At 31.2% G+C, this 27,400-nt stretch overlaps 1 protein-coding gene across 1 annotated transcript in view; it reads left to right on the top strand.

Moving 5' to 3' along the window:
- The window catches only part of LOC143225248 (cell adhesion molecule Dscam1-like), a 234,562-nt gene that overhangs the window by 130,546 nt on the left and 76,616 nt on the right, over nucleotides 1-27,400 (top strand). The window contains exons 19-25 of the mRNA XM_076454314.1: nucleotides 2,946-3,183; nucleotides 4,113-4,250; nucleotides 8,963-9,124; nucleotides 11,235-11,374; nucleotides 14,469-14,622; nucleotides 23,009-23,123; nucleotides 23,626-23,804. Coding sequence (XP_076310429.1) covers nucleotides 2,946-3,183; nucleotides 4,113-4,250; nucleotides 8,963-9,124; nucleotides 11,235-11,374; nucleotides 14,469-14,622; nucleotides 23,009-23,123; nucleotides 23,626-23,804 — 1,126 coding nt within the window. The remainder of the gene's footprint in view (nucleotides 1-2,945; nucleotides 3,184-4,112; nucleotides 4,251-8,962; nucleotides 9,125-11,234; nucleotides 11,375-14,468; nucleotides 14,623-23,008; nucleotides 23,124-23,625; nucleotides 23,805-27,400) is intronic.

The raw sequence follows: 27,400 nt of genomic DNA, 5'->3' as shown, positions 1-27,400 counted from the left end.
AGAGAGAACAATGAATTAGATTATGCTACTCTGGAGCATAGGTGGAAGACATAACTGACAGAACAAGAGATATAATGAAAGGGATTGACAACAATGAAATTTTGGCATTCATTAATTTCAATTGAAAACATAAAATTATCAGTAAGGATTTTTTAAAGTACATTAGGAATAAATAAAGTGATAAGATGGGGATAGGAACCTTAAGGGATGACAAAAAAAAAGATGATTATTAAATGATTAGGTTAGATTATTAAAGTCGGCTTTTTATCAGTTTTTTACTAATGAACAGTTAATCAGTATTCCTCATCTTGAAAAATTGATAAATGAAAACAAAGTTGAACAAGGCAATTTCATAAATTCTGAGCTTGTTAAAATAAAATTAGGAAGTTTATAGAATGATAAGGCTCCTAGGCCAGATAATATTTACCTGAAGGTTTTAAAGGAGGTCAAGGATTGCATATGCAAGCCACTTCTCACAATATTTTGTAAGTCCTTGAATAATGGACAAGTACCAACAGATGGAAAATTAACTAATGTCACTCCTATCTTCAACAAAGGTAATAAAAAGTTGCCCCAGTAATTATAGATCTATTAATCTCATATAAGTTAAGGGAAAAGTTTTGTAAAGTCTGATGAAAGATATTTTACAAAGGCATTTCACAAAGTTTAGAACTTTATTGTATGATAAACTTGGTTCCACTAAGAGAAACGTTTGTGTTAACATTCTTTTGACAAGCTTTGAAAATGTTACTGCATATTTAGGTGTGGGTAAGGGTGTAGATTTGGTGTATTTGGATTTTCAGAAAGCATTTGACAAAGTGACACATAAAATACTAGTAGAAAAATGTGTCTATATAGGTGTGGAAAATAATTTAGTAAATTGGATAGAACAGTGCCTGGATGCAAGAAAGTGAAGGGTTTATACAAATGGAGTTTAGTCAAATTGGATTAATGTCATAAATGTGGTACCTCAGAGCTCTGTCTTAGGACCTTTGCTCATTTTGATTTGTGCATCAAAAATATCGAACAAGGATTAGTCAATAAATTACTTACATTTTCAGAGTATATTAAGGTCTTTGTTTTTAATAACTGTGGAGAGGATGCTGCTGCTTTACAAAAAAATTTAGATCATTTATTAAGAAGGACTCATAAATGGCAGGTAGATTTTAATTATGATAAATGAAAGATACTGCATGTGGGTTATCATAATTTGAATTATAACTATAATTAGGATGGATAACCTTAAGAGTGGCATGGAGGAAAAGGATATTGGTGTAATGGTTGATCAGTCTCTTGAGTCATCCAAGTAGTGTGCTGTTACAAATAGAAGAGCAAGTAGGAATTTAGGTGTATCCACAGAAATATTGAATACAAATTTGGAGAGGTTATAATTTCATTGTATAGGTCACTAGTTAGGCCACATTTGGAGTATTGTGTTCAGTCTTGGGCTCCTTACCTTAGGAAAGACATTAAATTGTTGGAAAGGGTTCAGAAAATGGCTGCTAGAATAGTGCCTGGAATAGAAGGGTTGTCATAGGGGGGGGAGATTAAGATCCTTAAAATTGTTTTTGCTTGAAAAACGAAGAGTTAGAGAAGATCTAATTTAAGTATTTAAAGGAATTCATAATGTTTATATGTCGATTTTTATACTTAACAGCAATAATTATAGAACTAGAGGATAAAATGATAGATTTAGGCAAGGTAGAAACTGTCTTCTGCTAAGGCAGCTTTATTTTCCAAATAGGATGGTTGGTCTGTGATGTGGGTTGCCTTCAGATGTTGTGGAGGCAATAAATTTTACTGAATTTGAAAGAAAGCTTGATAGATATATAAATTATAAGGACTAGTTTTAATTTTTTTTATTTAATAGTTTCAGTTTGGCTTAGAGGATGGGACAGCCAAAATGGACCAGCAGGTCTCTTGTTGCCTCTAAACATTATTTATGTCATCAAGTGTGAATATGTTTGTTTAAAACATAATTTTTATATTAAAAAGGGAGTCCATGAAGTATTTAGTTTGAACCTGTATCATTGTGTACTGGATACATTTTTTGTATCTCATATACAAAATAGGAAAGATTAGTGACAAAGCTTTGTGTCAAATAAAGCACACATGGATGTCAGAATGTCACACATTAATGGCAAGAAATGACCAAGATTATTATGATTTAGTACTATGACTAGCCATTTTTATTAATCACAAAAACTTATCATAATAATTTTCTCTGATAACTCATTAATATGGATAGCAGCACAAATAACAAATAGAGTTTTTACATGGTGAAGTTATCAGTTTAGTATATACTGAATTTTATAATGTGTGATGTGATGCATTGAAATAACATATTTGTTATGTTAATTAATATCATAGACTCATGATGTTTATCATAACTATTGAAAAAAATTTCTTTGACTGTAAGTGCTATTTTATAAATGGTTAATCTTGTAAACAGAGTACTGAAAATGTTAAGGCTATAAAAATACAATATCATCAGTGAAATTTCTTAAATATAACTGATACGAGCCCAGTACATATTAAGATGTAAAATACTTTGTTTTATGTGGCTTGTTTTGGAGCATCATATACCTTTCATGTTATCTCCACTGTATATGAAAAACAAAAAGAAATTACTTATTACTTTGGACTTTTATATGTCTTCAATATGTACATATCAAATGTACACATAGATACCAGTGGAAACTTCATTTTTACTGTAGCAAATTATATTATTAGAAAAACGAATGACTTAACTGTGGGAGAAGGCATTTGAATCAGTAGTAAGTTTGTATGAACACATTTGTTACAGTTGGACCTTTCAACATATTAAAAGATGTGTTTTGACAAGTTTGTAAATCTGTTTCACAGAATATATATGAAATGTAATTTTACTTATCAAATTCAATAATATTTTAAAATGCAGAAAAACTTAACTTTCTTCACTTTAGCCACCAGAAAAAGAACAATGGAATGGGCCACTGAAAGGGTACTATGTAGGCTATAAGATACATAACTCTGATTCTCCTTACCTGTATAAAAACTTGGAGGTAGGAGAGCACACTCAACAGGAGGTACTACTGTCACAACTTGAAAAATTCACAACTTATACCATCTTAGTCCAGGGATACAATGCAGTGGGTGCTGGACCTCGTTCTGATGAGGTGGTGGTTCAAACACTGGAAGATGGTTGGTATACAAATTTTTGTGAATACTTTCTCACTGTATTGGTGTATAATACCCTTCATCACTCAGTCTTTATTCAAACTTAGAATTTACAACAAAAATATTAAATTTTTATACATGTAGGTGTGCATCTTAATGATGACAATATGATGAAATTACTTTTAACAACAAAACTGTATATTTTCTTAAACAATGCTGTTTAGATTGTGGCTAACAAACAGATACAGTATCAAAATTAAGATGTGCAACATTTAAAGCAAGTTTCTCTGCTATTTTTTCTAATGAAAATGGTTTCTTTATTGATCCTATAAAATCCATAAATGACAGGCAAAGAAACTCAAATTTTGGATTAAAGTTAAGTATAGAAACTGCATAATTGTACAAAAAAAAACTTTTAAATTGGTAATAAAAGCCATATTCCACACATCACTAACTTGTCAGAAAGTAAAATGATACATTTCAAAATAACATCAAGAAATTTCATTTATGTTTTGTTTTATAATCAGGTATTTAAATTTCCTGAAATCCAACATACAAACTATATTAAACTTTTATTTATAATCAAACATAATCAAACACAGAATTCTAGAAGCTATATGTAGTTAGAAATCAAAATGTCATCAGACAGATCAGATTTTAGAAACAAACAAATTACAACGTTTAGGTGAAATCTAAATAATCATCATATATTTTTGTGATATGCTGAATTTTTTTTTTTAATAAGGGGTTTTGTTTCAAGTCATTCATGAAATCTTTTATTTGAAGAAGAAAAATTATTAATAATACTTTACTCAAGCAACCTGTTAATTAAGACACATTTCTAAAAAAACATATGCAATTGTATTTGCCTTACAAGATTTTTGTGAACAAAACATATCAATATACTCAAAATTGTTTTAGTAAGCTAAATTAAAAGTTGCTGCATTTACCAGTCCCAAGCGAACCTCCAAGAAACCTCCAGTGTTCACCTTTAACATCAGAGATAATCCTAGTCAAGTGGGAAGCTCCATCTTTGGACAGCATTCATGGAATATTACAGGGATTCACAATCCTTTACAGACCAGTGGAAGGTATTGTCCTCCCCACCTAGTCACTTTCTACTTTAGGTAAATTCAACGACAGTAGTTCTCTGTAAATCCACATACTAACTAGATATTTTTACACCATCATTTACCTGGAGCACACTAGAATCTGATCAAATTACTGGAATTCTAGACTATTATAAGAGAATTTGTTCATAGAAATGATTATCAATTATTACAGTATAACTTGTGATATATAATTGCATTTCCAGATGATGTAACTTTATTTTGTTCAAAGTTGCAGGTTTATGGATACATGTGTAATATTTTAGTCTAACTAAAAAACTGTGTTAATGCTTTGGGGTAGTTTTGCTTAGAGATATTGTACATGGAACTATTTTATTCTGAAGTTTTGTTGAAAGAAAAAGGATAAATTAATGTAAATTGACTCCTTATGCAAATGAATTATAGTTACATATTTAGAACGTTTTAAATGCTTTCACTTTTTCTCATTTATAGTTTAAAATGTAAGTAAACAGATACCTTAATTGAAATATTCTGAATTCTGAGACTTTCAGTTGTTTTTTAAATAATTAGGTTCCAAAAATAAACCTACATCTATCCTTGTCATCAAATGGCGAAGACAACAAATGAAAAGAATAAATCGTGATTAACTCTTTTGTAAAGTTTCTACAATGTATGTGTACAAAATCACTCAGAATTTGAGTTACAATTTATCACAATATTACAAACATAGTATTGAGATATTCTGGTACTTAAATTACCATTTGCTCAGTTCTAAAAATCTCACATGACTCTGTTAAAACTCATTAAAGATAAATTTATAATCTGTATAAGCTCATATTTTTTTTAGGATATATTTTTTTTTATTGTTAGTAATTTATTCAAACTAATTTAGTGTTTAACAAAATATGTTGGAAGGTTAAACATTGTAGATGTTAATTTGTATGTATTTACTAATATTCTCATAGAAACTACTTATAAAATTTGCAGATGGTACTTCAGTGCATATTTAATGACTGGGCTTGTAGAGTACTTCTAAAAGTAGTTCTTTTAAGGTTTTGATTTCTACCATATTCTGAACTGGTAAAAAAAGCTGTGCTAAGCTCAATTTATGTCCAGAATTCTAATGACCAACTTAAGACATTAGTTTTTACTCCATATGTCTTATGTTTCTTGACTGATTTGCCTCATCTTAAGAAACTGCAAAAAGAGGGAAGAATTTGTGTAGTTATAAATATGTACTTTCAGAATTATAGCACAGTTACTTGAAAACATATCATGTTCATCCAGTTATATACTGTAACAGAGGTAGGGCAATTGGTTAAGCTTAGCCATTGTAGCTTTGACTAACATTGTTAGTTACACTGTTATGTATATTAATTGAAGATTGCAGTGGGGAATGTAGCACACAAGCACTAACTTGAGGATGTGGTTAAAGCAAATATTCTGACTCTGAGACTAAGATTCTAAAAAGCGCTTTTAATATGCTTTTCAAGTATCATTGGTTTACTGTCAATGTTGCATATTTTATTTAGACTAATAAAACTCTTCTAGTTCAACTGATAAAACACTCTTTAAAGCAAATACTTTCAATACTTCAACTGTATTTTACCACATTAATCAATGTTAGGGATAATGGCAATAAGCTACTTGCAGAGAGTTTAGGCAAGAAACAATTAGTGAACTAATCACTACTGTGGTCACAGTTATCTTCAAACTTCAATTGACTTAGGCTGTAACTCACTGGCATAGGGTTTAAGAAACTGTTTTCAAATTCAGGAGAACTCATTTTTCCACTCAGTACATGAGCTTTTATCTAAACTCTTATGATCTTCCAAATACAAGACTACCCGTCTTTGTGATTATTTTTCTTTATTGGATGCAGATAGAGTCATTAAATTGACAGCCTCTTCTCTCTTATCTATAGGCACATTCCTTTTACTGACAATTCATCAAAGTGCCAACTCCCTTCCTTTCCTGACGGTTTTATGCAAAATAATCATAAATCTTCCATAGCTTTTGCCCATACTGTAATGTCTCCAAGCTGTCAGGAACATTTACAGTTCTGTCTTATTAATAAAGCTTTTGTAACTCTCTCTTTGCCTCAGTAGAGTCAGTGTTTAGTTAATATAAACATACAAGCAATAGTTTCTTAACACGTTTTCCTTCCCAGGTAGTTGACATTATATAACCATTTTTGTACTTGTGTGGATAAGCATCACACTTCTCCTTCATACATATAATTATTCAGTATTTCAAGCATTTGAAATGCTCAAAAATGCTCCAGTATGTAGTAGTGTTTATGAGAATGATATCATACTGGGTGATCTAAGGTGGTTTCAAGAACTAGTGATACAAGTATTTTCCAGAATGATATTCTTAAACACTAATTACTACAGTGCTAGTTCGATGGAGTATTACAAATCAAGCCTTTTACTGGAATTAACACATAATATAGTAAAACAACAACTCATTATGTTTTTTTCCTGCTGTTTAAAGTAAAAATTGTTATTGTTTAAAACCTCTGAGGGTCGCAGGTCAAAATCTCCCTGTCACACCAAACATGCTTGCTTTTCAGCCCATAACATGATAGTCAATTCCACTATTTGTTGGTAAAAGAGAGTAGTCAACATTTGGCAGTGGGTGGTGATAACTAGCTGCCTTCTCTCTAGTCTTACACTGCTAAATTAGGGATGGCTAGTGTGACATAGCCCTCACACAGCTTGGCACGAAATTCAAAACAAACAAACCAAACCACAAACAATACTTCAGTATCCTCCTACCTTTCTAACTCTGGAGCTATAGAAAAATAAAGCCATATCAAACTTTACTCACATAACAACATAAAAGCCAATATAACTTTCTCTTCCATCTTAGAAACCACTTTCACTTAATACCTAAGGGCCAGACAATAATTACTAAATCAAAACACCATAATGCATTACAATTTTTACCCATCCCCCTTTAGAAACAATTGGTCTTACATACAATGCATACTAAAGAAACTATAAAAGCACATTGCCTTGTCCAGCACCAGGGTTTTGCCTGAATCTGAACACTCTACCTGACAACTCATCCCCAGGTTTTCCACCTTCTATGACATACAAAATGGCATTTGTACTGTGTGCCTGGTTTACTCACTAGATTGTTAACAGCCTGCTTCTTTCATCCTCTTGAAGATACTTTATGCCCCAACACAAGAAGATATTTTGGGTGTAGTACCAATTATTTTGCCTTCCTCTCTATTGTGTTATATCTCATGATGGTCTAAACACAGAGTTAGACTTTTTGGAGGTTTTTGCTTCTTGACTGTGAGGTGTATTTTCCTACATTTTTATTTAATCACACAGTTCATGATTTACAGATACAAAAGAATATGCTAGGGCAAGTGAACTATGAGTATATGTGAAACTGTGTTACAGAAAAAGAGATTTATTAGATCTCATTCAAACTCCTGAATGTTTAAGAGAAACAAATGAAAAAACAACTAAAAATAACCTCTAACATTAAAAGAAATTGCTGTAAAAACAAAATATAAATCACCTTAGTGCAAACCAAGTTCTTAATATAAGATTTCATTGTATTTACTCATGTTGCTTTGTGGTTCTTTTTCCCCTCAACACAATTAAACATTTAGTGCTTTCAGAAAGGAAAATTAAAAGTTAAGTTGCTCTCTAATAATGTGTGAATCTTTAATGTATTTATTAAAATTGAAAGTTATGCAAACAAAATAAGGAAAAACCCACTTGACTTTTGAATAAATTACAAGAATGCTGAAAACATGCACATATTTTAGGTTGGAAAAAATCAGAGCTTTCCAGTCTAAAATAATCTTTAGTATGTCAATAAACCACAGTTCCTTAGCATACAAAATGTCATAATTTGCACTAGTTATCCCAATTAGCTAGTAAGTCTTCCTGTAGCTGTTATCTGATTTGCAAACAAGGATAGCTTAGTAAGTTAGTTATGTACCTCAGTATTCCTGTAACAAAACCAGATAGTCTGCTGCTAATTGTATTCTCGTTCCAAGGTAAAATGCAAGTAATTCAGTTTGCTTGAACACCTCACTGTACATAAACGGAAAACTACAAAGTTTTACTTTTTAACTGAAGGGGTGGAATGCAAATGATGTTTCCTACTACAGTATGAAAGTCAATCATCTAGTATTTTATGAAGTAATTTCATTTCATATTAAATTAGAAATTGTAGGTGCTGATTTTATATAACCTACTTATATATACTTTTACTTATTACCCTCTCTTTAATGTACTTCATTGTTATAATTTTTATTATACACAAATGTTCATCCAGAACAAACCTATTCCAAGAAAACTTAGGAATTACTTTCTGCTTTGGGAAGATAACATGTACAACTAACTGTTTAATTACCTCAAGTAAAATGTTCATAAGCTACATTTGTAATATACACTTAAACAATGCATTGAATTATTTTAGTGAAGGCTAATATTTTAGAAATCTGACAGAGAATGGAGTGTAAATTTCACTTTCCTGGTAATAAATAATTTGTTGTTTATTGTTGAAGTTTGTTTTGTTTGTTTTTTGCATATGAAACTACAAATAATCAAAAGTCCAATCACAAATAGATATAAAAAACTTATCTGCTGCTTGATAGTTTTTCTGTTATTCTGTAATATAGTTAGAGATCTTTAAGTTACTGTAAAAGCTAAAAGTTTATGGCTTACTTTAAGTATGTTTAGAATGTTTTACTATTTTAGATGAACCAGTTACAACCTATGCTGATCAAATAGTGACAAGGAAAGAACACAAATTAACAGATCTGCAGAAGTTTACAAATTACAGCATATCTGTGATGGCTTATACTCAGAAGGGAGGTGGAGTAAAATCAGATCCAGTCTTCTGCAGAACACTTGAAGATGGTAAAAATTTCTTTAATTTTTATTTATTTCACAAAAATTGAGAGCTGTGTTTATATTTTACACAGAGCAGGAGGTTTTCAAATGGAGAACCATAGGAAAGTGTTAGGGGACCTGTAACAGATGCACAGAACATATAGTACTGTGAAGAAACCTGGTATTTCTAGATTAATTGGAGGGGGAATCTCAGTCAGAATTCAGAATTTTCTCGTGACTTTTCTGCTGAGAAAGTTTGGAAAACTATGTTATAGAGTACAGAATAGTGTTATAGAAATGTTACTTTTATACTAGGTCAAAGACTGATTCGTCTGTTTATAGTTAAATAACATGTGAAACTACAAAGCAGAATTTAATTGTCAAAATATCTGCAAGTGTGTACATATATCATTTATGAATAACTACAATGAGATGTAGTTAATTAGAGAAAAGTAGTTTATTTTCTAGGTTATCAAATAAATTTCATTGTTGTAAAAATTGGTTGAAATCTATTGATTTAATAGGATATGTTTGATAAATATTTGTTTTTAATAAGATAAATAAAAAGTTACGTATTGAAAATATGAGTAACCAAACATGTAATTAAATTTTGACTTTAAAAAGTAATAATACTGTATTTAATACCTCATTACAGTCTTTAAACAGATCAAGATCCATTCACAATATTGTGTATGCAAAAATTTAGCTGTCTGAAAAATAAGTCTTTTAATAAATAAATAAATTATATAATTTTATTTACATTTAGACCAATACTTGACTTTAACTCAATAAAAACTGACTAGATTTCAAACCTGAGAGGCCTTAAGTTGGAGTGAATTTCATTATTTATGTACTTTAAAAGAAATCTCATTCACAGAGAGCATTTTACACAAACCTCTCAGACAGCACTTAATTACGAGTGGCCTCAGTGGATGTAATAAAGTTCTGCTTGTTTCTCACAGAGAGAATTTCTAGTGCAATTTTTATAACCCTAACAAAAAGGTCCATCTTCACTTTTGACTAGTCTGAAAATGTTTTAGACATAGTATTAAATATCCTGATATTTTAAAAATTTTAATACATAGTACATTGTATACAACCAAGTTTGTAACTATTTTGTATATTGATTTCCAGTAATATACATTCCATCTGCACTTAAATTATCATAATGCTTGATACTAGTGATAATATGTGCACACTTGTGTAGAGCTCACTTACATATATGACATTTATCATTTTACATTCAAGAATATGCAGGATAAGCTGGTTGAACCATGTCGTATATTTAAGGGCTGTACACAGAGACATCAATAGAAATATTTATAATATATTTATAGATAACTAAAAATTACTGATGAAACTCAAGTGTTGTTTCAGACTTTCCAAACTTTTGTATGAGCATGTGCTTATGTTTGAAGTTATTTTCAGTTTTGGTAACTTAAACACTGTTATGTTTTGTGATGGAGATGAAATCTCATAACCTTGTTTGTAGATTTGTTACAATGTAACAAAAACTAAGCTTTTGATGGAACTTTCTGACATACAAATTATTGAGTTTCCAGTATGGTTTAACACATTATCTTAAATGATTAATAGACCTTAATAATAAACATATGTTTCTCAGAAAGGAGCTAAGAATGTCCAACCTTTTAAGAAATACCTAGATTTTTTGATATCCTGAGTATATCAATCATTAGTGCAGGATTTGGAAAACAGTTAATAATCAAAAGGTGTTTCATTATTAATATGCACTTCTACAAATGTATAGAACCTAGACATAGGTTGCACACCCTTCCCCTCATTTAGCCAGTGGTCTTTGGAAAGATAATATGAAAAGCAATAAAAATTTATTTACTAAACTCACAAAAATTTGTGTTTAATTATATATAGAGAGCCTTTGTTTAATGAGCATTTGTGACTTCCCTCTAGTTTCCATGCAGTTAAAAAGCTGCAATTGAAGGTTGATGATATAAGTATAAAGTCATTTTTTTCTTTGCTCCTTATAATTGTCATTAAGCTGTGATCCAAAAGGAGTTTACCAAAACAATTTGTTTATTTGTTAAAATCTTATAGTGTAAATACTACTTCTATTGTAGCATTATCCATACCTTACCAGTATTTAATGTTCATTTTTCAGCACCAAGTGCTCCGGCAGACATCAAAGCAATTGTTGTGTCTCAAGATGCCATTTTAGTAACATGGAAACTTCCTTCACACCCAAATGGAATCATAACAAACTATTCCCTCTACTGGCAGACTACAGGCAATGGTTTCAAGGTACCCAGAACTAGGTGTTTATTTGAATTTTACAAATAATAAATAAATCACTGTTAATATGTGAACATAGTTTAGCATATTAAATATTATGTCTGACAAAAAAAAATAGAAACTACAAGTCACCAGTGAAGACCTTTATGTTGTTCAACTTTTATCAAGAAGTTAATTCATTCAGCCTTTTTACACCTAACAACTGATGCAGCTAAACATACAAAAATTTAAGAGTCATCATAGATGGTAGCAAATTCCAACAGTGTAATGCAGCAATGAAGGTGGTTAAACTTAGTTGTTTAGTGAAGAAAGAGAAATTTTTGGGAAGTAAAAACAAGAAATTGTTCACTGAACCAAAATGGCAGTACCTCAAAAAATGAACAAGAACAACAGGAAAAACACAGAGAAAGTATTTTTGGTCCAATTATTTTTCATTTTGAGCAGCTGATGAGTGACTAATTAGTCTAAAAGCTAAACTGTGAAATAAACTTACATTTTCTTAAGAATGACAAACTCATTTGTCACATTACTCAAATCAAAAGTATAAATGAGGTTGTTTGAGCACAATCAGTGATTTGAACCAAGACTGATTCATTGTTAATCATTGTTATACTATCAATAACTGTTCTGGCTGAACTGCTAATGATGACAGTTAAATGAATTCATTTTTTTGTTCTTGTTGTTTTTTATCAACTAAATAACAGTTTTTAAATTTTTATGCTTAAGTGTAGTTGTATATATGCAACAGGGAAAAACCAAATTCTTGGTTCCGTAAAAGGGCCCCAAAGATATGGAGAATTCCTGAGAAAGTCTGAAACATATCAGTATATAAAACTGCTATAAAAAGTGCATTAATCCTGCAACGTCTATTAACTGTGTAAAATTCAAAAACATATAAAAATTAGATAGAAAAAAAAATGCATAATTTAAAAAAAACTACATTTGTTGAAGGTTTTTATTCCTTTATTAAAATGGTTTCTTTTTTATTATGTTTATAAACATTAGGCTGTCAATAAATATTTTTAACAGTTTTATTTTCATTACAGTGTTATGTATCTTTAAACTATTGGTAGACATGTAATGGAGTATGTATGTGTTATGCTATTCTAGTATTTAAATTTCTACAACTCTCCCCTGTATAGAGATTATTACAGTCCATACATTCTACACTCTAAACCACTTCATTCTATATAGTAGTTGGTTTAATTAGGTTTTTAAAAATTATATTCATGTTTTTTTTTCATGGTAAAACAACTGGAAGTTTATACTTCTTTATATTTCTTTACAAAGTCTTTTTTATTATACTTCACAAGCCAGTTACATAAGGAATTATATAGTAAAACAAATTATCTCGATGATTTTTCCTTTTTTTTCTATCAACTTATCAGTTCTTGAATATTTTTTAACCACACTAATAGGGTAATAATTCCTCTTCACTAATAGGTGTTTTTGGATAATGTACTTCCTTGTCTAGCTCTTCTATTGAACTATGATTAGTTTTTCTATTAACCAATAACTTTTTTGTAATCCCTACTTTTTGAGATTTGTGATGAGCTGACAACCAGCTCAAGTACAAATCAGTACAAGTTTATTTTCTAAATACATCTATTTTAAAAGCATTATTGATCTACCAACTATGATATTGACAAAAGATAACTCACCCTCATTGTCATGGGTAAATTTAATATTATGGTGCAGTGAATTCAAAAATATAAAAAACTGTTCAACCATTTGTCCAGAAAAAAAGCCAAGAAGTTTATCACCAATATATTTGACAAAAAAAAACATAATTCTAAACAAACTGTACTTTTCACACTATAATTCATTATGTTCATAAAGGTATTAGCTAAAGCAGGGGCTGATCGACTGCCCACACTTATTCCCTCAACATGATTATTTGTGTTGTTGTAAAAAATAAATTTTGTTTTAAAACTTCTAAAGAAAGTTGTGTTCTTCGATTTTCATATTGTATAAAACAAGAAAGAACACAATCAATAAATTCATGAATTGGTATGTGTGTAAATAATGAAACACCACAAAATCTAACTAAAAAACTACAAGGATTGAATGTACCTAATAACTTGGTAAAATATTCCATATTTTTTATAACACATTCTCCCTGTAGTGCTCAAGGTTTAAATATGCAGGCTAAAACTTTACCTAGGTTATAGTTAAATGGTCTCTCATGGATGCATTAGGCCAAAGAAGTATTTCTATTTTATGTATCTTAGTTAATCCATAAATGTAAGGTGTTTTTACATCAATAGATCTCAAAGAGTTATAAAGAGAATCATTCAGTTTGTGTTTTTTTTAAATCAAATAAAAATTGTTTCTTTTCTCTGTTTTTTGTCAGATTGTCATTTAAATTCTTATAATGCTTATGATCACTTAATAATTCACTCATTTCACTTAAATAATCACAATAACACATTACTACAACAGTATTACCTCTGTTGGCTTTCATAATAACTAAATTATTATTTTCCTGTAATAGTTTAAAGAATTTCAGTTCAACTTTTATTATGTTAGGCTTAACACTTTTAAGATCTAGTCACCCTTCTTATTTTTTGGAAAAAATCCTCAAAACATTAGATGAATACCCATTTTTTGGTACCTGGTGGAAAATAAACATAATTGTTCCTGTAATTATATGTTTCCATACTGTTAACTTCTTGAATCACTTTTTCTCTTTTCTCATCCTATCATACAAACTTGATAAATATATTTTTTAGCACAATCTTCCAATCCTGCTTTTATATCCAGCAAAGAGGTTCATTTTGGGAAAATGAAAAGATTGAATCCCACTTCCTAACACCTTGATTATAACATCTGCTTTTATTCTATATTAGCTGTTTTTAAATTTTATAGAGTGTAATATACTTCCAACATTTGTATATTAAAGAATCAAAATTACAAAGTTTAACAACTTTTTTTAATACTGTTACAAAAGTTTATAAATCTTAGATTTAAGGATTTGTATCGTATTATATATTTATTTTCAAACTAGTAAATATTGTTCATTCATGCTCCTTCTGGGAGTGTTTAAATTGTGGTTTCTGACTGGCTTTTAATATCTTTTTTTACTAATTTTTTAATTTTTTAGAATGCTTCTGTAATCCATATTCCTCCTGGGCAACTGCAATACAAAGTTTCTGGCTTGCAGGACAGCTCCAGGCATGAGTTCTGGATTACTGCATCTACAAGCAAAGGAGAAGGTGATTCTACCCATGTTGTATCTCAGACAACAACCAGTAGAGGTACTTTTGATAATAACGTTAGCTCTATAATTTGTTGCATATCTGTTCTTTTGTATCTTTTGTCTTTTGTTGTTTTTTTAAGGGAGTTAAGTCAATATTTTCATTACAAAAATGCCTAACTGTAGTAGCACTTCAATGATTCCACAACTATCACCTCTGTTATATGATATGTATATATTGACCATACAATCCAAAACATATACAACATATGTATAGATCAGAGGTTGCCAAACTTGCTCAACATAATGGCCTCATATGATAAACTTCAGATGTTTGAGAGCTGCAAGACATGAACATATATTACACATGTACGTAATAATATTTATTTATGTATGTAGTTTTTAAACTGTTAATTTATATTAGTTTCAATAATCACAAAGTACACACACACACATACCAAATGTTTTCAAAATCCTGGTTTGTTATTGTTTTAACTGTATTGAGCGTATTTAATACAGTAATGAACTACAGAAACATCTGAGAAAAATATGCAAATTTGTATTTCATTAATATTAAACGAGACTGCCGAAAATAAAAATAAAAGAGGTACATTTCCACATGTGAGCTATATATACATTACATTTATCAGATTTACTGTTACATAAAACTAGGATCTCAATAAAGTAAATGTCTATTAAGGATCATAGTGCTAATTACTGACATACAGAAACAAAACAGTAAATATTATAAATGCATATAATCATATCTTTATGAATGGATATTAAACATTTCTTAAATACATAAATAGATTAATTATATATATATATATATATATATGTATAATAAGGCCTGGCATGGCCAAGCTACATATTAAAATATATAAGCGTATATCAACTTATGAGGTGAAATCTTCAGTAAAGCATATAGCATTTAAGTCGCATGAGCGTCGCGACTTCGTCATTCAAGGGTCACGGGTTCGTGCCCACGTCACGCTAAACATGCTCGCCCTCCCAGCCGTGGGGGCTTTATATTGTGCGGTCAATCCCACTATTCGTTGGTACAAGAGTAGTCCAAGAGTTGGCGGTGGGTGGTGATAACTAGCTGCCTTCCATCTAGTCTTACACTACTAAATTAGGGACGGCTCAGTGCAGCGGGCTAACAACCTACTCACTTAAATACCTGTTGAAGAATCCGCAAGCGATTGCGTCTCTATGTTCCTTGATGGAATATAATGGTAATAACTAACTAACTATATATGTATAACAGCATAATGTTTAGAGAAAACACAGGACCTGTTTGTCTATCTTGGTTGTCCCATCCTCTTAGCCAAAATAAAACTGTTAATTAAAAAATTTAAGGCCAGCCCTTATCACTCATATATTTATCAAGCTTTCTTTTAAACTTGACATGAAGGCAACCAACTCCACAGGCCAACCTCACTATTTGAAAAATAAAGTTATCTTAGCTGAAGACAGCTTTTACCTTGCTTAAATCTATCTTTTTGCCCTCTAGTTCTACAATTCTCACAGTTAAGTATGAATAATGTTGATACATCAACATTATTAATTCCTTTTATAATTGTAAACACTTCAATAAGATCTTCTCTAACTCTTCTTTTTTTCAAGAGAAAATTTTAAAGATCTTAATCTCTTCTCATATGACAACCCCTCCATCCCAGATGTCATTTTAGTAAACCTTCTCTGAACCCTTTCCAACACTTCAATGCCTTTCCCAAAGGAAGGAGCCCAAGACTAGACACAACACTCCAAATGTGGCCTACTTAGTGACCTATACAATAAAATTATAACCTCTTTAGACTTGTATTCAGTATTTCTGTAGACACAACTTAAAATCATAATTACCCTACCACTTGTAACAGCACACTACTTGGATGACTTAAAAGACTGATCAACCATTAGACCAATATCCTTTTCCTTCATGCCACTCTTAAGGTAATCCCATCCAAATTATAGTTATAATTCAAATTATTATAACCCACATGCAGTATCTTGAATTTATCATACTTAAAACCCATCTGACATTTATTTTTCCAACTTAATAAATGATCTAAATCCTTTTGTAAAGCAACAGCATCTTCTTCACAGCCAGCAACATCCAAGACCTCAATATCATCAGCAAATTTGAGTAATTTATTGACTATTTCTTCATCTATGACATATCATTAATGTAAACCAAAATGAGCAAAAGTCTTAAGACTGAGCTCTGAGGTACCACATTTATTACATAAATCCAGTTTGGCTGAACTCCATTTGTAAAAATCCTCCACTTTATTCCGTCCAGCCGTTCATCTATCCAATTTGCTTACTTTGCCACCACATCAATGGAAATTTTATTACAAGGCTTCTATGTGCCACTTTGTCAAATGCTTTTTGAAAATCCAGATACATCAAATCTACACCCTTACCCACATCTGCATATGCAGTAACATTTTCAAAGCTTGTCAAAAGAGTTTGAAGGCAAAAGTTTGCCTTAGTGAAACCAAGTTTACCTAAGTTCTAAACTTTATTAAATGCCTTTGCAAAGTATCTTTCATCAGACTTTACAAAACTTTTCCCTTAACTTATATGAGATTAATAGATCTATAATTACTGGGGCAACTTTTTATTACCTTTGTTGAAGATAGGAGTGACATTAGTTAATTTTCCATCTGTTGGTACTTGTCCATTATTCAAGGACTTACAAAATATTGTGAGAAGTGGCTTGCATATGCAATCCTTGACCTCCTTTGAAACCTTCAGGGAAATATTATCTGGCCTAGGAGCTTTATCATTCTTTAAACTTCCCAATTTTATTTCGACAAACTCAGAATTTATGAAATTGTATTGTTCAAATTTGTTTTTGTCTATCAGTTTTTCAAGTTGAGGAATACTACTTAAGTCTTCATTAGTAAAAAACTGAAAGAAGCAGACTTTAATAACCTAACCTATTCATTTGATAATAATCAGATACAAGCTTTCCTTTGTCAGCTCTCAAGGGTTCTGTCTTCATTTTAACATTTTTTTAATATCTAATGTACTTTAAAAAATCCTTACTAGTAATTTTTATGTTTTAGTCAAATCTTTTAATAAATCCTTTTCCTTGTTTTACCAACTTTTGTGATCTTCTGTAATCTTCTACACATTTCAATTTCTTAAATTTGTGATGCTTTTCTTTAATTTTATCTTTTGTACACTTAGTGAGCCAACCTGTTTGTACTTGCAGCTACCCTTTTCTTTCTGTAAGAAATACATTTATTTTGAATATTGAAAATTGTTTCTTTAAAAATTTTCCACATTTGCTTAGTGTCTCCAAATAACTCAGCTGTCCATCCCCTTAAAATTTGCTGTTGTGTAATTTGGAGTCAAAATATCCTTATTTCTGACTTCCATATGCAGCAAAACCAATTTCATCCTCTTAAACATTTATATATTATAAGTTAATAGGTTACTTGACCAATTTGTGAAGAAATCCATTTTGAACAGTTTCCTCTTTTTACCATAGCAATGAATAAATAATATTGAAAAGAAAAAACAAAGTTAAAGTGCAGACAACAAACAAGTACTATCCAGAAGTGACATGTCCTACATCCTGTTAACCATTTATATACTACTGTTTCTCATGAGTTTTAGAATAACTGAACTGAAAAGACACTTGCCTCATGATTGGTCTATAGAAATCATATAGTAAGTGGTTGTCAACATTTTAAGCATAACAAAATATGACCCAATTTTAATTAAAATCATTCTCTTATGTTAAAAGTACATATGACAATTTGTGAAAAACCTGTACTTGATGGAGTAAAATGGATATCATTTATGGATTCAGAGTGCAAGAATTACCATAGAACATGTAAGAATTTCAAGGCAATAAAACCATTGCTGGCCTGTGCTATTTATGAATATCTTTTGATTAAAAAACATCTTGTATTAACTTGAATAACATTATTGACTTTCATAATGGAGAGCTCAAGTGTACTTTTGATTTTATTCAATGTTTCCAATTATCAGAGTTTTTTTATACTTTTAGTCAGAAAATAATTTACCATAAATTACAGACCCCATTCTCTAGTAGAAACGGATCAAAGCTTCCTCATAAAAATATTCTCTTAAAAATGATAAAGAAAATTTACAAACATTGGTTTTGAGTTTTAATGTTCATTTGCATTTGAGGATCTATATCATTGTAAATAAATTATATATTTCACTATGTGTGTTTGTCTTATTTTTATACAAGGTAAATTAAGACATATTATTAAAGTTCTACCAGAGAAACTGTTCTTTATAAAGTTATTCAAGACATTCTGTTACATTCGTGACATAATGTGGATATTGCTGGGTTAAGTATTATTTTTGTGAAACATTTTGGTATTCTTAGACAGTTTTCATTCTGGCTTATCACAAATGTTTTGCATTGTTGTTGTTTTTCATAATTAAAGAACATTTTATAGTTAACTAAATATAAGTGTAATTTATTGATTTACTGAAATATTCTTGAAAATATACGTTATACTGCTGGTTTAAATGGAACAGTACTTTATAATGAACATCAGCTAGTGTCATTAACTGACAGGGCCGTGTCAGAAACTTGGCATAGAGTATCATTAGTTATAACATTTTGAGTCAGAAAAATTGAGCTTCCCTAAACATATTTGGTTAAAGTTAATTCCTTGTTGTGTCTTTTGAAAGCACATATGGCTGGTACTTTTCTATTCCTATTTCAATAGGCACAAGATGGATAGGAATAGTGGCCCATTTTCTGGATTGGATTGATAGCTAATTCATTGCAGGTTAACTGCTAGCAAACTGTTGGTACCCTTCATACAATTAGGTGGACTTGTACAATTGGAGTAAAGTATCTTGTTAAAGGATACTTGAGTGTGACATGGACCAACCTGAAACCCTCAACCATCCAGTTACAAGTCCAAAGCACAAAATCGCTAATCCATACTGTGTGCCAACATAAGTATGAGTACTATCTGAAACAAACATCTTCATTGATGCTACTGTTACATTTTAACCTGTGAATGTTAATCCTGATACATGACAACAGATAGTAATTTTTGTAGAAGTATTTCCAACTACCCTACTTTGAATAGGAAAATAAAATTAGTTTGAGTTGCATTGACTATACAGTTAATACATTATGTCAAATCAATAAGAATTACATACTGAGAAGCTCTTGATCAAAGGCATTCTAATAATAAAAAGTGTGAGAACATTTTATGATGGCATTATCCATTGCTTGAAGTAAACAATAATGCATGGGTATGCATAACCCCCACATCTCTGATTTTGCATTTTGCACCCCCCCCTCATTTCTTGTGCATCTTGATTAAGAATTACAAACAATGAAAAATGCAATTTCCATTTTATACAAGAGCATCCTCTCACTTCAGAATTTTGATTTGAGCACTAGTTCTATTCCAGTACTGTAAAAAAGGGTTATTATGTAAAGTTTGTGTGTCTGTGGATGTGTGAATTACCCTAGAGATATACATTTAACATATCATTTAGTAACTCTGGTATAAGCCATGTAACTTCTTTATATAGAAATTTTTAACACCCTAGTAGTGACAAATAATGAAAAGAAATAAAACAAAAACAGATAAACTTCTTGCAAATTTCATGAAGACTTGTTACTTTATGGTGAAAAAAAATGAACTCACAGTAAAAAATTTTAAGATATTATTGAGTATGTGTGAAAACCAAAATTTGAGAAACTTTTATGAGAAACTAATTGGTTTGAATTGGTTTATAAAAGTTAAGAATAGAAAGATGCTTTTCTCACTTTCAAGAAAGTGCTCACAGCTAATGAATGTGCTATAACTCCTGGAGATATGATATGGGGTCCAGTCAGAATAAACGAATTTCATTTTCAACAAAACACTTTTATACTACAAAATTAGTTAACTAATATTGACAAGCGAATTATACTTTTATTATAGAACTCGTAGAATTTTTATCACTTGTCAGGTAACCTGCCAACCTGTACCAGACAATGTTTTGACCTGTATACATTTTTAGATACTGTACTTTTAAGATAAATATGTCTTCTATCTAGTGGATATCTATTTCCCAACCAAATAAACATACAATTTAGAGTTAAGCGTGTAAAATTTCGTTGTATTGCTATCTATTAATGTGTCAGTTGTCTGTTTCATATTTTCATCAGACTGAACTTACATACTTGAGAGAAGCCATATCTGTTAAGTAAAATGAACTGATGCCCCATCCCAGTTCTCACATTTGCATTAACTACTTCATATACACATTAAAGTACAGGTGGCAACATTTGGTAGATAGTGTGCCCTGTTAATGTCAAGGAACATTACCTTGATGTACTAAATGTAACAGAAGGTACAGTCATAGCACTGACTGCTACCCTTCACACATTTTTACTCCAAAAATTGGAATCTCAAGACATTCTTTTTTACAGATTTTGAGGTATTAGGTTTTATGTTCAAATAAAATGGTCCACTAACAATTCAAAAACTTTTAGTTGTTTTTTTTATTTTGTTAGTTGTCTCAATCACAGGCTTGTCTTCAAATCTTTTGTCTTTTGTTTTAAATAATACAAATTGAATGAAGCATTAAAGAAACTTCAGCTAATTTCAGAAGTGAAGTGTATAAAAATCTTCTAGCCTTTAGTTCTGGCCAAAATGAGTAGTTTCCAGAAAATAAAATAAAATTATAGTCACATTCCATGAATTGTATGCCAAGAAAAAAATAAATTGAAATGATAAATGAATAAACCTTAAACCATAGACATGCTCTTTGGTTTAATTGGCATTTATGAAGAACGTTGTAAGTTTAATTTGGCCATACAATTCCCAGATCTTAAATTTTATAAAATTATCTTTCTTTGCCCTTAACCTGGCTTTTCGATTAAAAGTATGCAAGACAAAAACAAGAATGTAAAACTTCAATCGATATGATTAATGAGAACTTTCTCATTCGAAAAAGGTATGAGAAATATGAAGCATTTGCTCTTTGAAAATTATAGGAGAAACTGTAAAAAGTTTGGATTGTTGCCCAAATTACAGAAATTGATCATGTTTGAGAGAAATGCAGTCTCACATATTTTAGATTCTTGTTGGGAGATAGTAAGTTATATATTTATTTTATCATGGTATTTTTAATTGTAAAACTGATGCAACTTTCCCTTAGCAGTGAGGTACAGATGTAAGGAAAGATTATGTAAATTAGCTACTCATATCAGATTTAATCTTGTGATCTAACCAATAAATAAAAATCCATTCTTGATCTCAGTTTAGTTAGCTCATGAGATATAGTTTGCATGAATTATTGCTGATTGTTACTCAGTATTGTTATTAATCTTGAGAAGTGGTTTAATTTTAGAAAATTATGTTTTTGCAGAATTAGTTGTTTTTTCTTGTGTTCTTTTACTTAATTCAATTATTTAATTGAAAGTAATGACATTGATATTTATGTTGTAGTGTTTATCATTAATGTTTGTATCAAGCCCAGATTAGGCATAGATTTACTAACTTTTCTGTTCTTTTGTAAGTGATAAAACTTGTATTAAAATTGTTTGAAAGTTTTATTAGTTATATTTTGGATTTCTTTTGTTGTTACAGTTCAGTAAATTGTTTTGTGTTAAACTCTGATTGTAATGACACTTTTTTTAGTTCAAAACATCATAGCCTTCCTGATGACTTAGTGTTACTTTATGAATATGAAAAATCTGAATTACCAAAAGTAAAGGCTTGTTATGATGTTTGAGGATCTGAAACTTTTGAGAGACACATTCAAAGCAAATATTTTGTAAAGAAAAGTGTTAAGGCATTTGGATAATTTAGAAATATCAAGCAGGAGAAATACATAAAAATCAATTTCACTTTTGAGTAAAGAAGTTCTTAAAGACATTATGTTGCCTGGTATTTACTCAAACTGTTACTTTTTCTTAAATATTCTGGTATGAGTGGCATCAACTGAATAAGGTGTTAGTTAGATGAATCTGAAAAGCTCTGGAAACCAGCCTAATGATATTTAGTATTGAGGAACCTGCAAATTTGTCTGAAGAAAATTGTTTGGACCCTTATGAAAGACTCCTATTACAAGAACAATTGTCAGCATATGAATGTTAAGTTTTTTTGTTTTTTTTTTTTTTTCAATATTTATTAAATATTCTTTAAATATTCTTTATCAATATTTTGTTTTCTATACACAGTAGTGCACTCCATGTTACGTTTTCAATTTTTAACACAGGAAAATCTAATACACATTCATTTTAAATAAGTAAAATATCCCAAAAAATCTTGTATAACCCTCAAAATCTTGTCTGCCAAGAGCCAACCTCAAATAAAATTTGGTGCACTAACCACTCTTATTTAAAATCTTCCCCTTTTGTTCTGTTGATCATTGTTTTGTGTTGTAAATATAAAGAATTATATAATGTTCTAAATAACATGATGTTATTAATCTAGTTCCAGCAAGGATTATCAGCTTTGGTCAGTCTCTAATATCTCTCCTTGGAGGTAAGGTCTTTCTACCATGTCATGCTGTTGGACAACCACAACCTGGACGCAAGTGGACAGTTGGGTATTTCAGCCTCTTTTTTTTTTTTAACAATGTTTATTTTCATTATATTAGTGAACAGAGTTTATTACACTCTAAGCCTTCTCAAGATATATAATCTGTAGACATAGCATAAAAATGAAAAATGTGCTTAGTTTAATCTAGGTGTGTGTTTTGACAGAAAACAACAATTCAGTTTTTATATTACCAACTTGGTCTTTGTAGCTTGTGAATTATACTTACCTGATATTTAAAACTAGAATCAGTTTTTGAAAAATGTTACGCTGTTATTTGATGCAAAAGTATATATTATGCAATCAGTGTTTAGTGCTAAACTATTACAGTTAGTTTTTATAATACTCTAATTAGAGGATTATGGATTAGAAAATAAAACTTAATGAAATATTGTCATTTAATTTTGAACAGACTAATTTCTATGATAAATTTGAATTACCACATAAAATATGTACATTTTACTTTTTGAAACAGTTGAAAATTTTCTGAATAATGTATTGTTTGATTTCAGGATTCGTCGTTTGTTTCATTCCAGGAGCAAGCCCTTTGTGAAATCTGAGCGAATGGAAGTGCAGAATGATGGGTCACTGTTTATTAGAAAGCTTCAGCAACTGGATACCAATAATTATACCTGTCATGTGCGCAATAAACATGGTGCTGATGAAATTACATATTCTTTGGCCATGCAGGGTAAATTATTTTAATATATTGCTTTGAATTCTGTCCCCAAATTACTCGAAAGAAAATGGCATTGTTAAGTTGGTAGTTCAGATTACTCCAAGTTGGTTTAAAAACCATCTCTCTTTTGCATAATCTTATTATTATAATGAAGTAACATTTCTCACAAATAATAAAAAGATATAACTTATTTTTAGTCTAAGAGAACATATTGGACACATGCACATAAAAAAGAAGTGTCACTTTTCCTTGATAATTAATTATATTTATAATTTTCTAATCCTCATTGTTTCCTGGTGAGACAGTAGTAAGTTTAAGAACTTACTATTTTAGAATCCAGGGCTTGATTCCCTTCAGTGGACAGAGCAGAGAGCTCATTCAAACTTTCATCAAAAACAAACATGCTTAACAAAATCTTTAAAGGGGATTCTACAAAATAAATAGTGGTGACAAATCCTAGTAAATTATTTTTATAACAACTTAAAACAAATAAGCTGGCAAATTAATTGTTTTTTGGCTTATTGTGTACTTAATGACTTAACGCAAAAGGTGTTTGCAGCCTTAGTATCACCATATAGTTGCAAAGTACAAAATTTCATGTTCGTTGTAACTTAAACTAAGGATATTAAGAGACTGTTTGGTCCTTCAAAGTTGATTTTGCATGCACATCAATTCTCAAGAAAAGTACACCTTTCAACCTACCCTTTATTTCTCAGGAAATAAAAGGTTCCACTTCAGTTTCTTTAAGGTGTAGTCTCCACTACTTCAAATGGTAATATATTCCATACGTATGTTGATTACCCTATTAGAAAATAAAATTGTATCAACTGGAACTTAGCTTGTTTCTTCCTAATCTTAAGATTGTGTTCTCTCATCTTATTATGTTCAGAATATAGCACAAAGAAATTAGGGCCATTTATCAATACTGAGAATAATCTTATACATTTTGTCATCATCTTAAGTATTGTTGCTATGGTTGATCATTTCTTAGGCTGCGCATTCCACCAAGTGTTTGTTGTTGCCGAGCCTGTTTCGTGGTAACGAAAGATGAAAACGGGAGAGGTAAGATATACTTTATCTAAAGTATTATCTAAGACCCAAAGACAGTTAAATTCTTACTTTATCATAAAGTCTCAAAACTCGTTAATTCAGTTTTGTTTCTTTGTTTGTTTAAACGTTTCTTTGCTATTAATATTTATGGCGATCAGATACAGTTTCCCGATCACACAATGGTATAACTACGCTCTGTTCGAATCTTAGATCTGCACTGTACAAACTGTGATCATACATCATGATAGATTTTTAAACTGACACATTTTTCAAGACTGGCAGGACTCACGGCTTCGTTGTATCAGAGGACAAACGTTTTATGGACCTGAGGCACAATAATAGATGCTTCCAGGTGTTTGTTTATCTACTCCATCAACAGGTTCTCCATGATTTCAAAATACAATGCCATAAACATATCCAGGTCATGTGCCCCACCAATGATATGGGGTGTTCTGCAGGACTGCTGGTAAGTATAACTTAGTCTTTTATTTCATAAATATGTTTATTGCTGACTAACATGAGTAAAGCAGATGGGGATTATTGTTGATTTCTGATGATTCTGGCATTTGAGGCTCTTTTCACCACACAACTGATATATTATTCTAGATGCATCCAGGTGTGGGTTGATTTTTTAAAATATGGTATTGAGGTCATCCATTACAATGACTGCTGCTGTGATCCTCAGATGTCTCAAACACACTTTTTCCCTCCTCTTTCTAGTAGAGTATCAGAGTATTTGCTGCTTACCAGTTCCTAGCTGCTGGGGTGGTTTACCATGGAAGCCTGACCTCCTGGATGTACACAGTAACATTCAGTTGAGAATAGGATGGTGGCATTCTGTTAGTGTAGGTGATGTGATGTTCTTCCAACCAAAGACCTGATGTATAATTCTGAATGCTGCCAGGTATGGATGTAGCACTCCACCATATAATTGCAGTTTGCCACTCTGACTGAGACACAATCCTTCCTACAATTTGCAAGATGTCGGTTCCTGGGGATCAGGTATTGGTTGAAACCAGATCAGCTGCATAAATCCTCATATTTGTTTGGATGGTTACCTTCCTTCTACCATGAATTAGGCAATAAATTCCCAACGTAACCAGGTTTTGGACTGGTTACATTGTACACCATATAACTATTCGTCTTTCTAATATCTACTGGATATTGGATTTTGATGGATCTGGTGTTAGTTGAAGCTGGACAAGACACACAAACTACTGCAGGTGTAAGGTTGTTTACACTCCTTTCACAGTGTAATGGAGAAATATTGCCAGTGTCTCCAGGTTTGGATTGGAGATGCACACAAACCTGGGCCCTCAATCTTCTTACCATTTGCTGGATGTTGGTTCCTGTGGATCTGGTGTGGGTTGTTGGAGGTGCATGCCTAAATAAGCAGATTCTTGGTACAGAAGCCCTTCTTCACTACTTGTACCATTCTTGAGCTAAAAGGTAGAGGAACTTTCATGTCATGGAACTGATGAACAATTTCAAATGCCACAATATGTTGATTGAAGTTGAACTCCTCTTTAGGGTCTGTAACATCATTGCCACTCCACACCAGGGGTTCCATTATTTCTGTAACTTTTCTTGGGGTTCCTTCGTAACCAGGTTTTGGACTGGTTACATTGTACACCATATAACTATTCGTCTTTCTAATATCTACTGGATATTGGATTTTGATGGATCTGGTGTTAGTTGAAGCTGGACAAGACACACAAACTACTGCAGGTGTAAGGTTGTTTACACTCCTTTCACAGTGTAATGGAGAAATATTGCCAGTGTCTCCAGGTTTGGATTGGAGATGCACACAAACCTGGGCCCTCAATCTTCTTACCATTTGCTGGATGTTGGTTCCTGTGGATCTGGTGTGGGTTGTTGGAGGTGCATGCCTAAATAAGCAGATTCTTGGTACAGAAGCCCTTCTTCACTACTTGTACCGTTCTTGAGCTAAATGGTAGAGGAACTTTCATGTCATGGAACTGATGAACAATTTCAAATGCCACAATATGTTGATTGAAGTTGAACTCCTCTTTAGGGTCTGTAACATCATTGCCACTCCACACCAGGGGTTCCATTATTTCTGTAACTTTTCTTGGGGTTCCTTCTTTGTTTCCATTCATTTTAGCAACACATTATTAACAAGAAAATAGTACCTGGTTAAGAAGATTGTGGTTTCCCACAGCTATATTGTTTTTAGTTCCTTCTCACAACCCATGGTTGTCCTTAAAGGGCTACGTCTTCTAACTGGTCTTCCACCTGTTGAATGTGGGATTCTAGTTTTTTGTGAGAAGAGGTAAGGTAACATATTAGAAGTTAACATTTCCTGAAACTGAAAACGTATTTCTGATATGTATTTACCTTCTCTCACATTTCCCACCAGTCCTCCCCAGTTCTGGTATAATTTGGTGTAAACTGGCAAACCTTAAAACGGTTAATAGTTGCAAATTTAGAAAGAGTACTAATTACAATAGGGAGAGTCCTACTCTTACTGGTGGAAGTTTGCAGCATAATCATTTGCATGTTAGTATTCAGCAATAAGTGGAAGTATCGAGGCTAGT

Source organism: Tachypleus tridentatus, chromosome 9, assembly GCF_004210375.1.
Source record: "Tachypleus tridentatus isolate NWPU-2018 chromosome 9, ASM421037v1, whole genome shotgun sequence".
Lineage (NCBI taxonomy): Eukaryota > Metazoa > Arthropoda > Merostomata > Xiphosura > Limulidae > Tachypleus > Tachypleus tridentatus.
The sequence above is the reverse complement of the archived record's forward strand: the minus strand, read 5'-3'. Positions and strand labels throughout refer to the sequence as shown.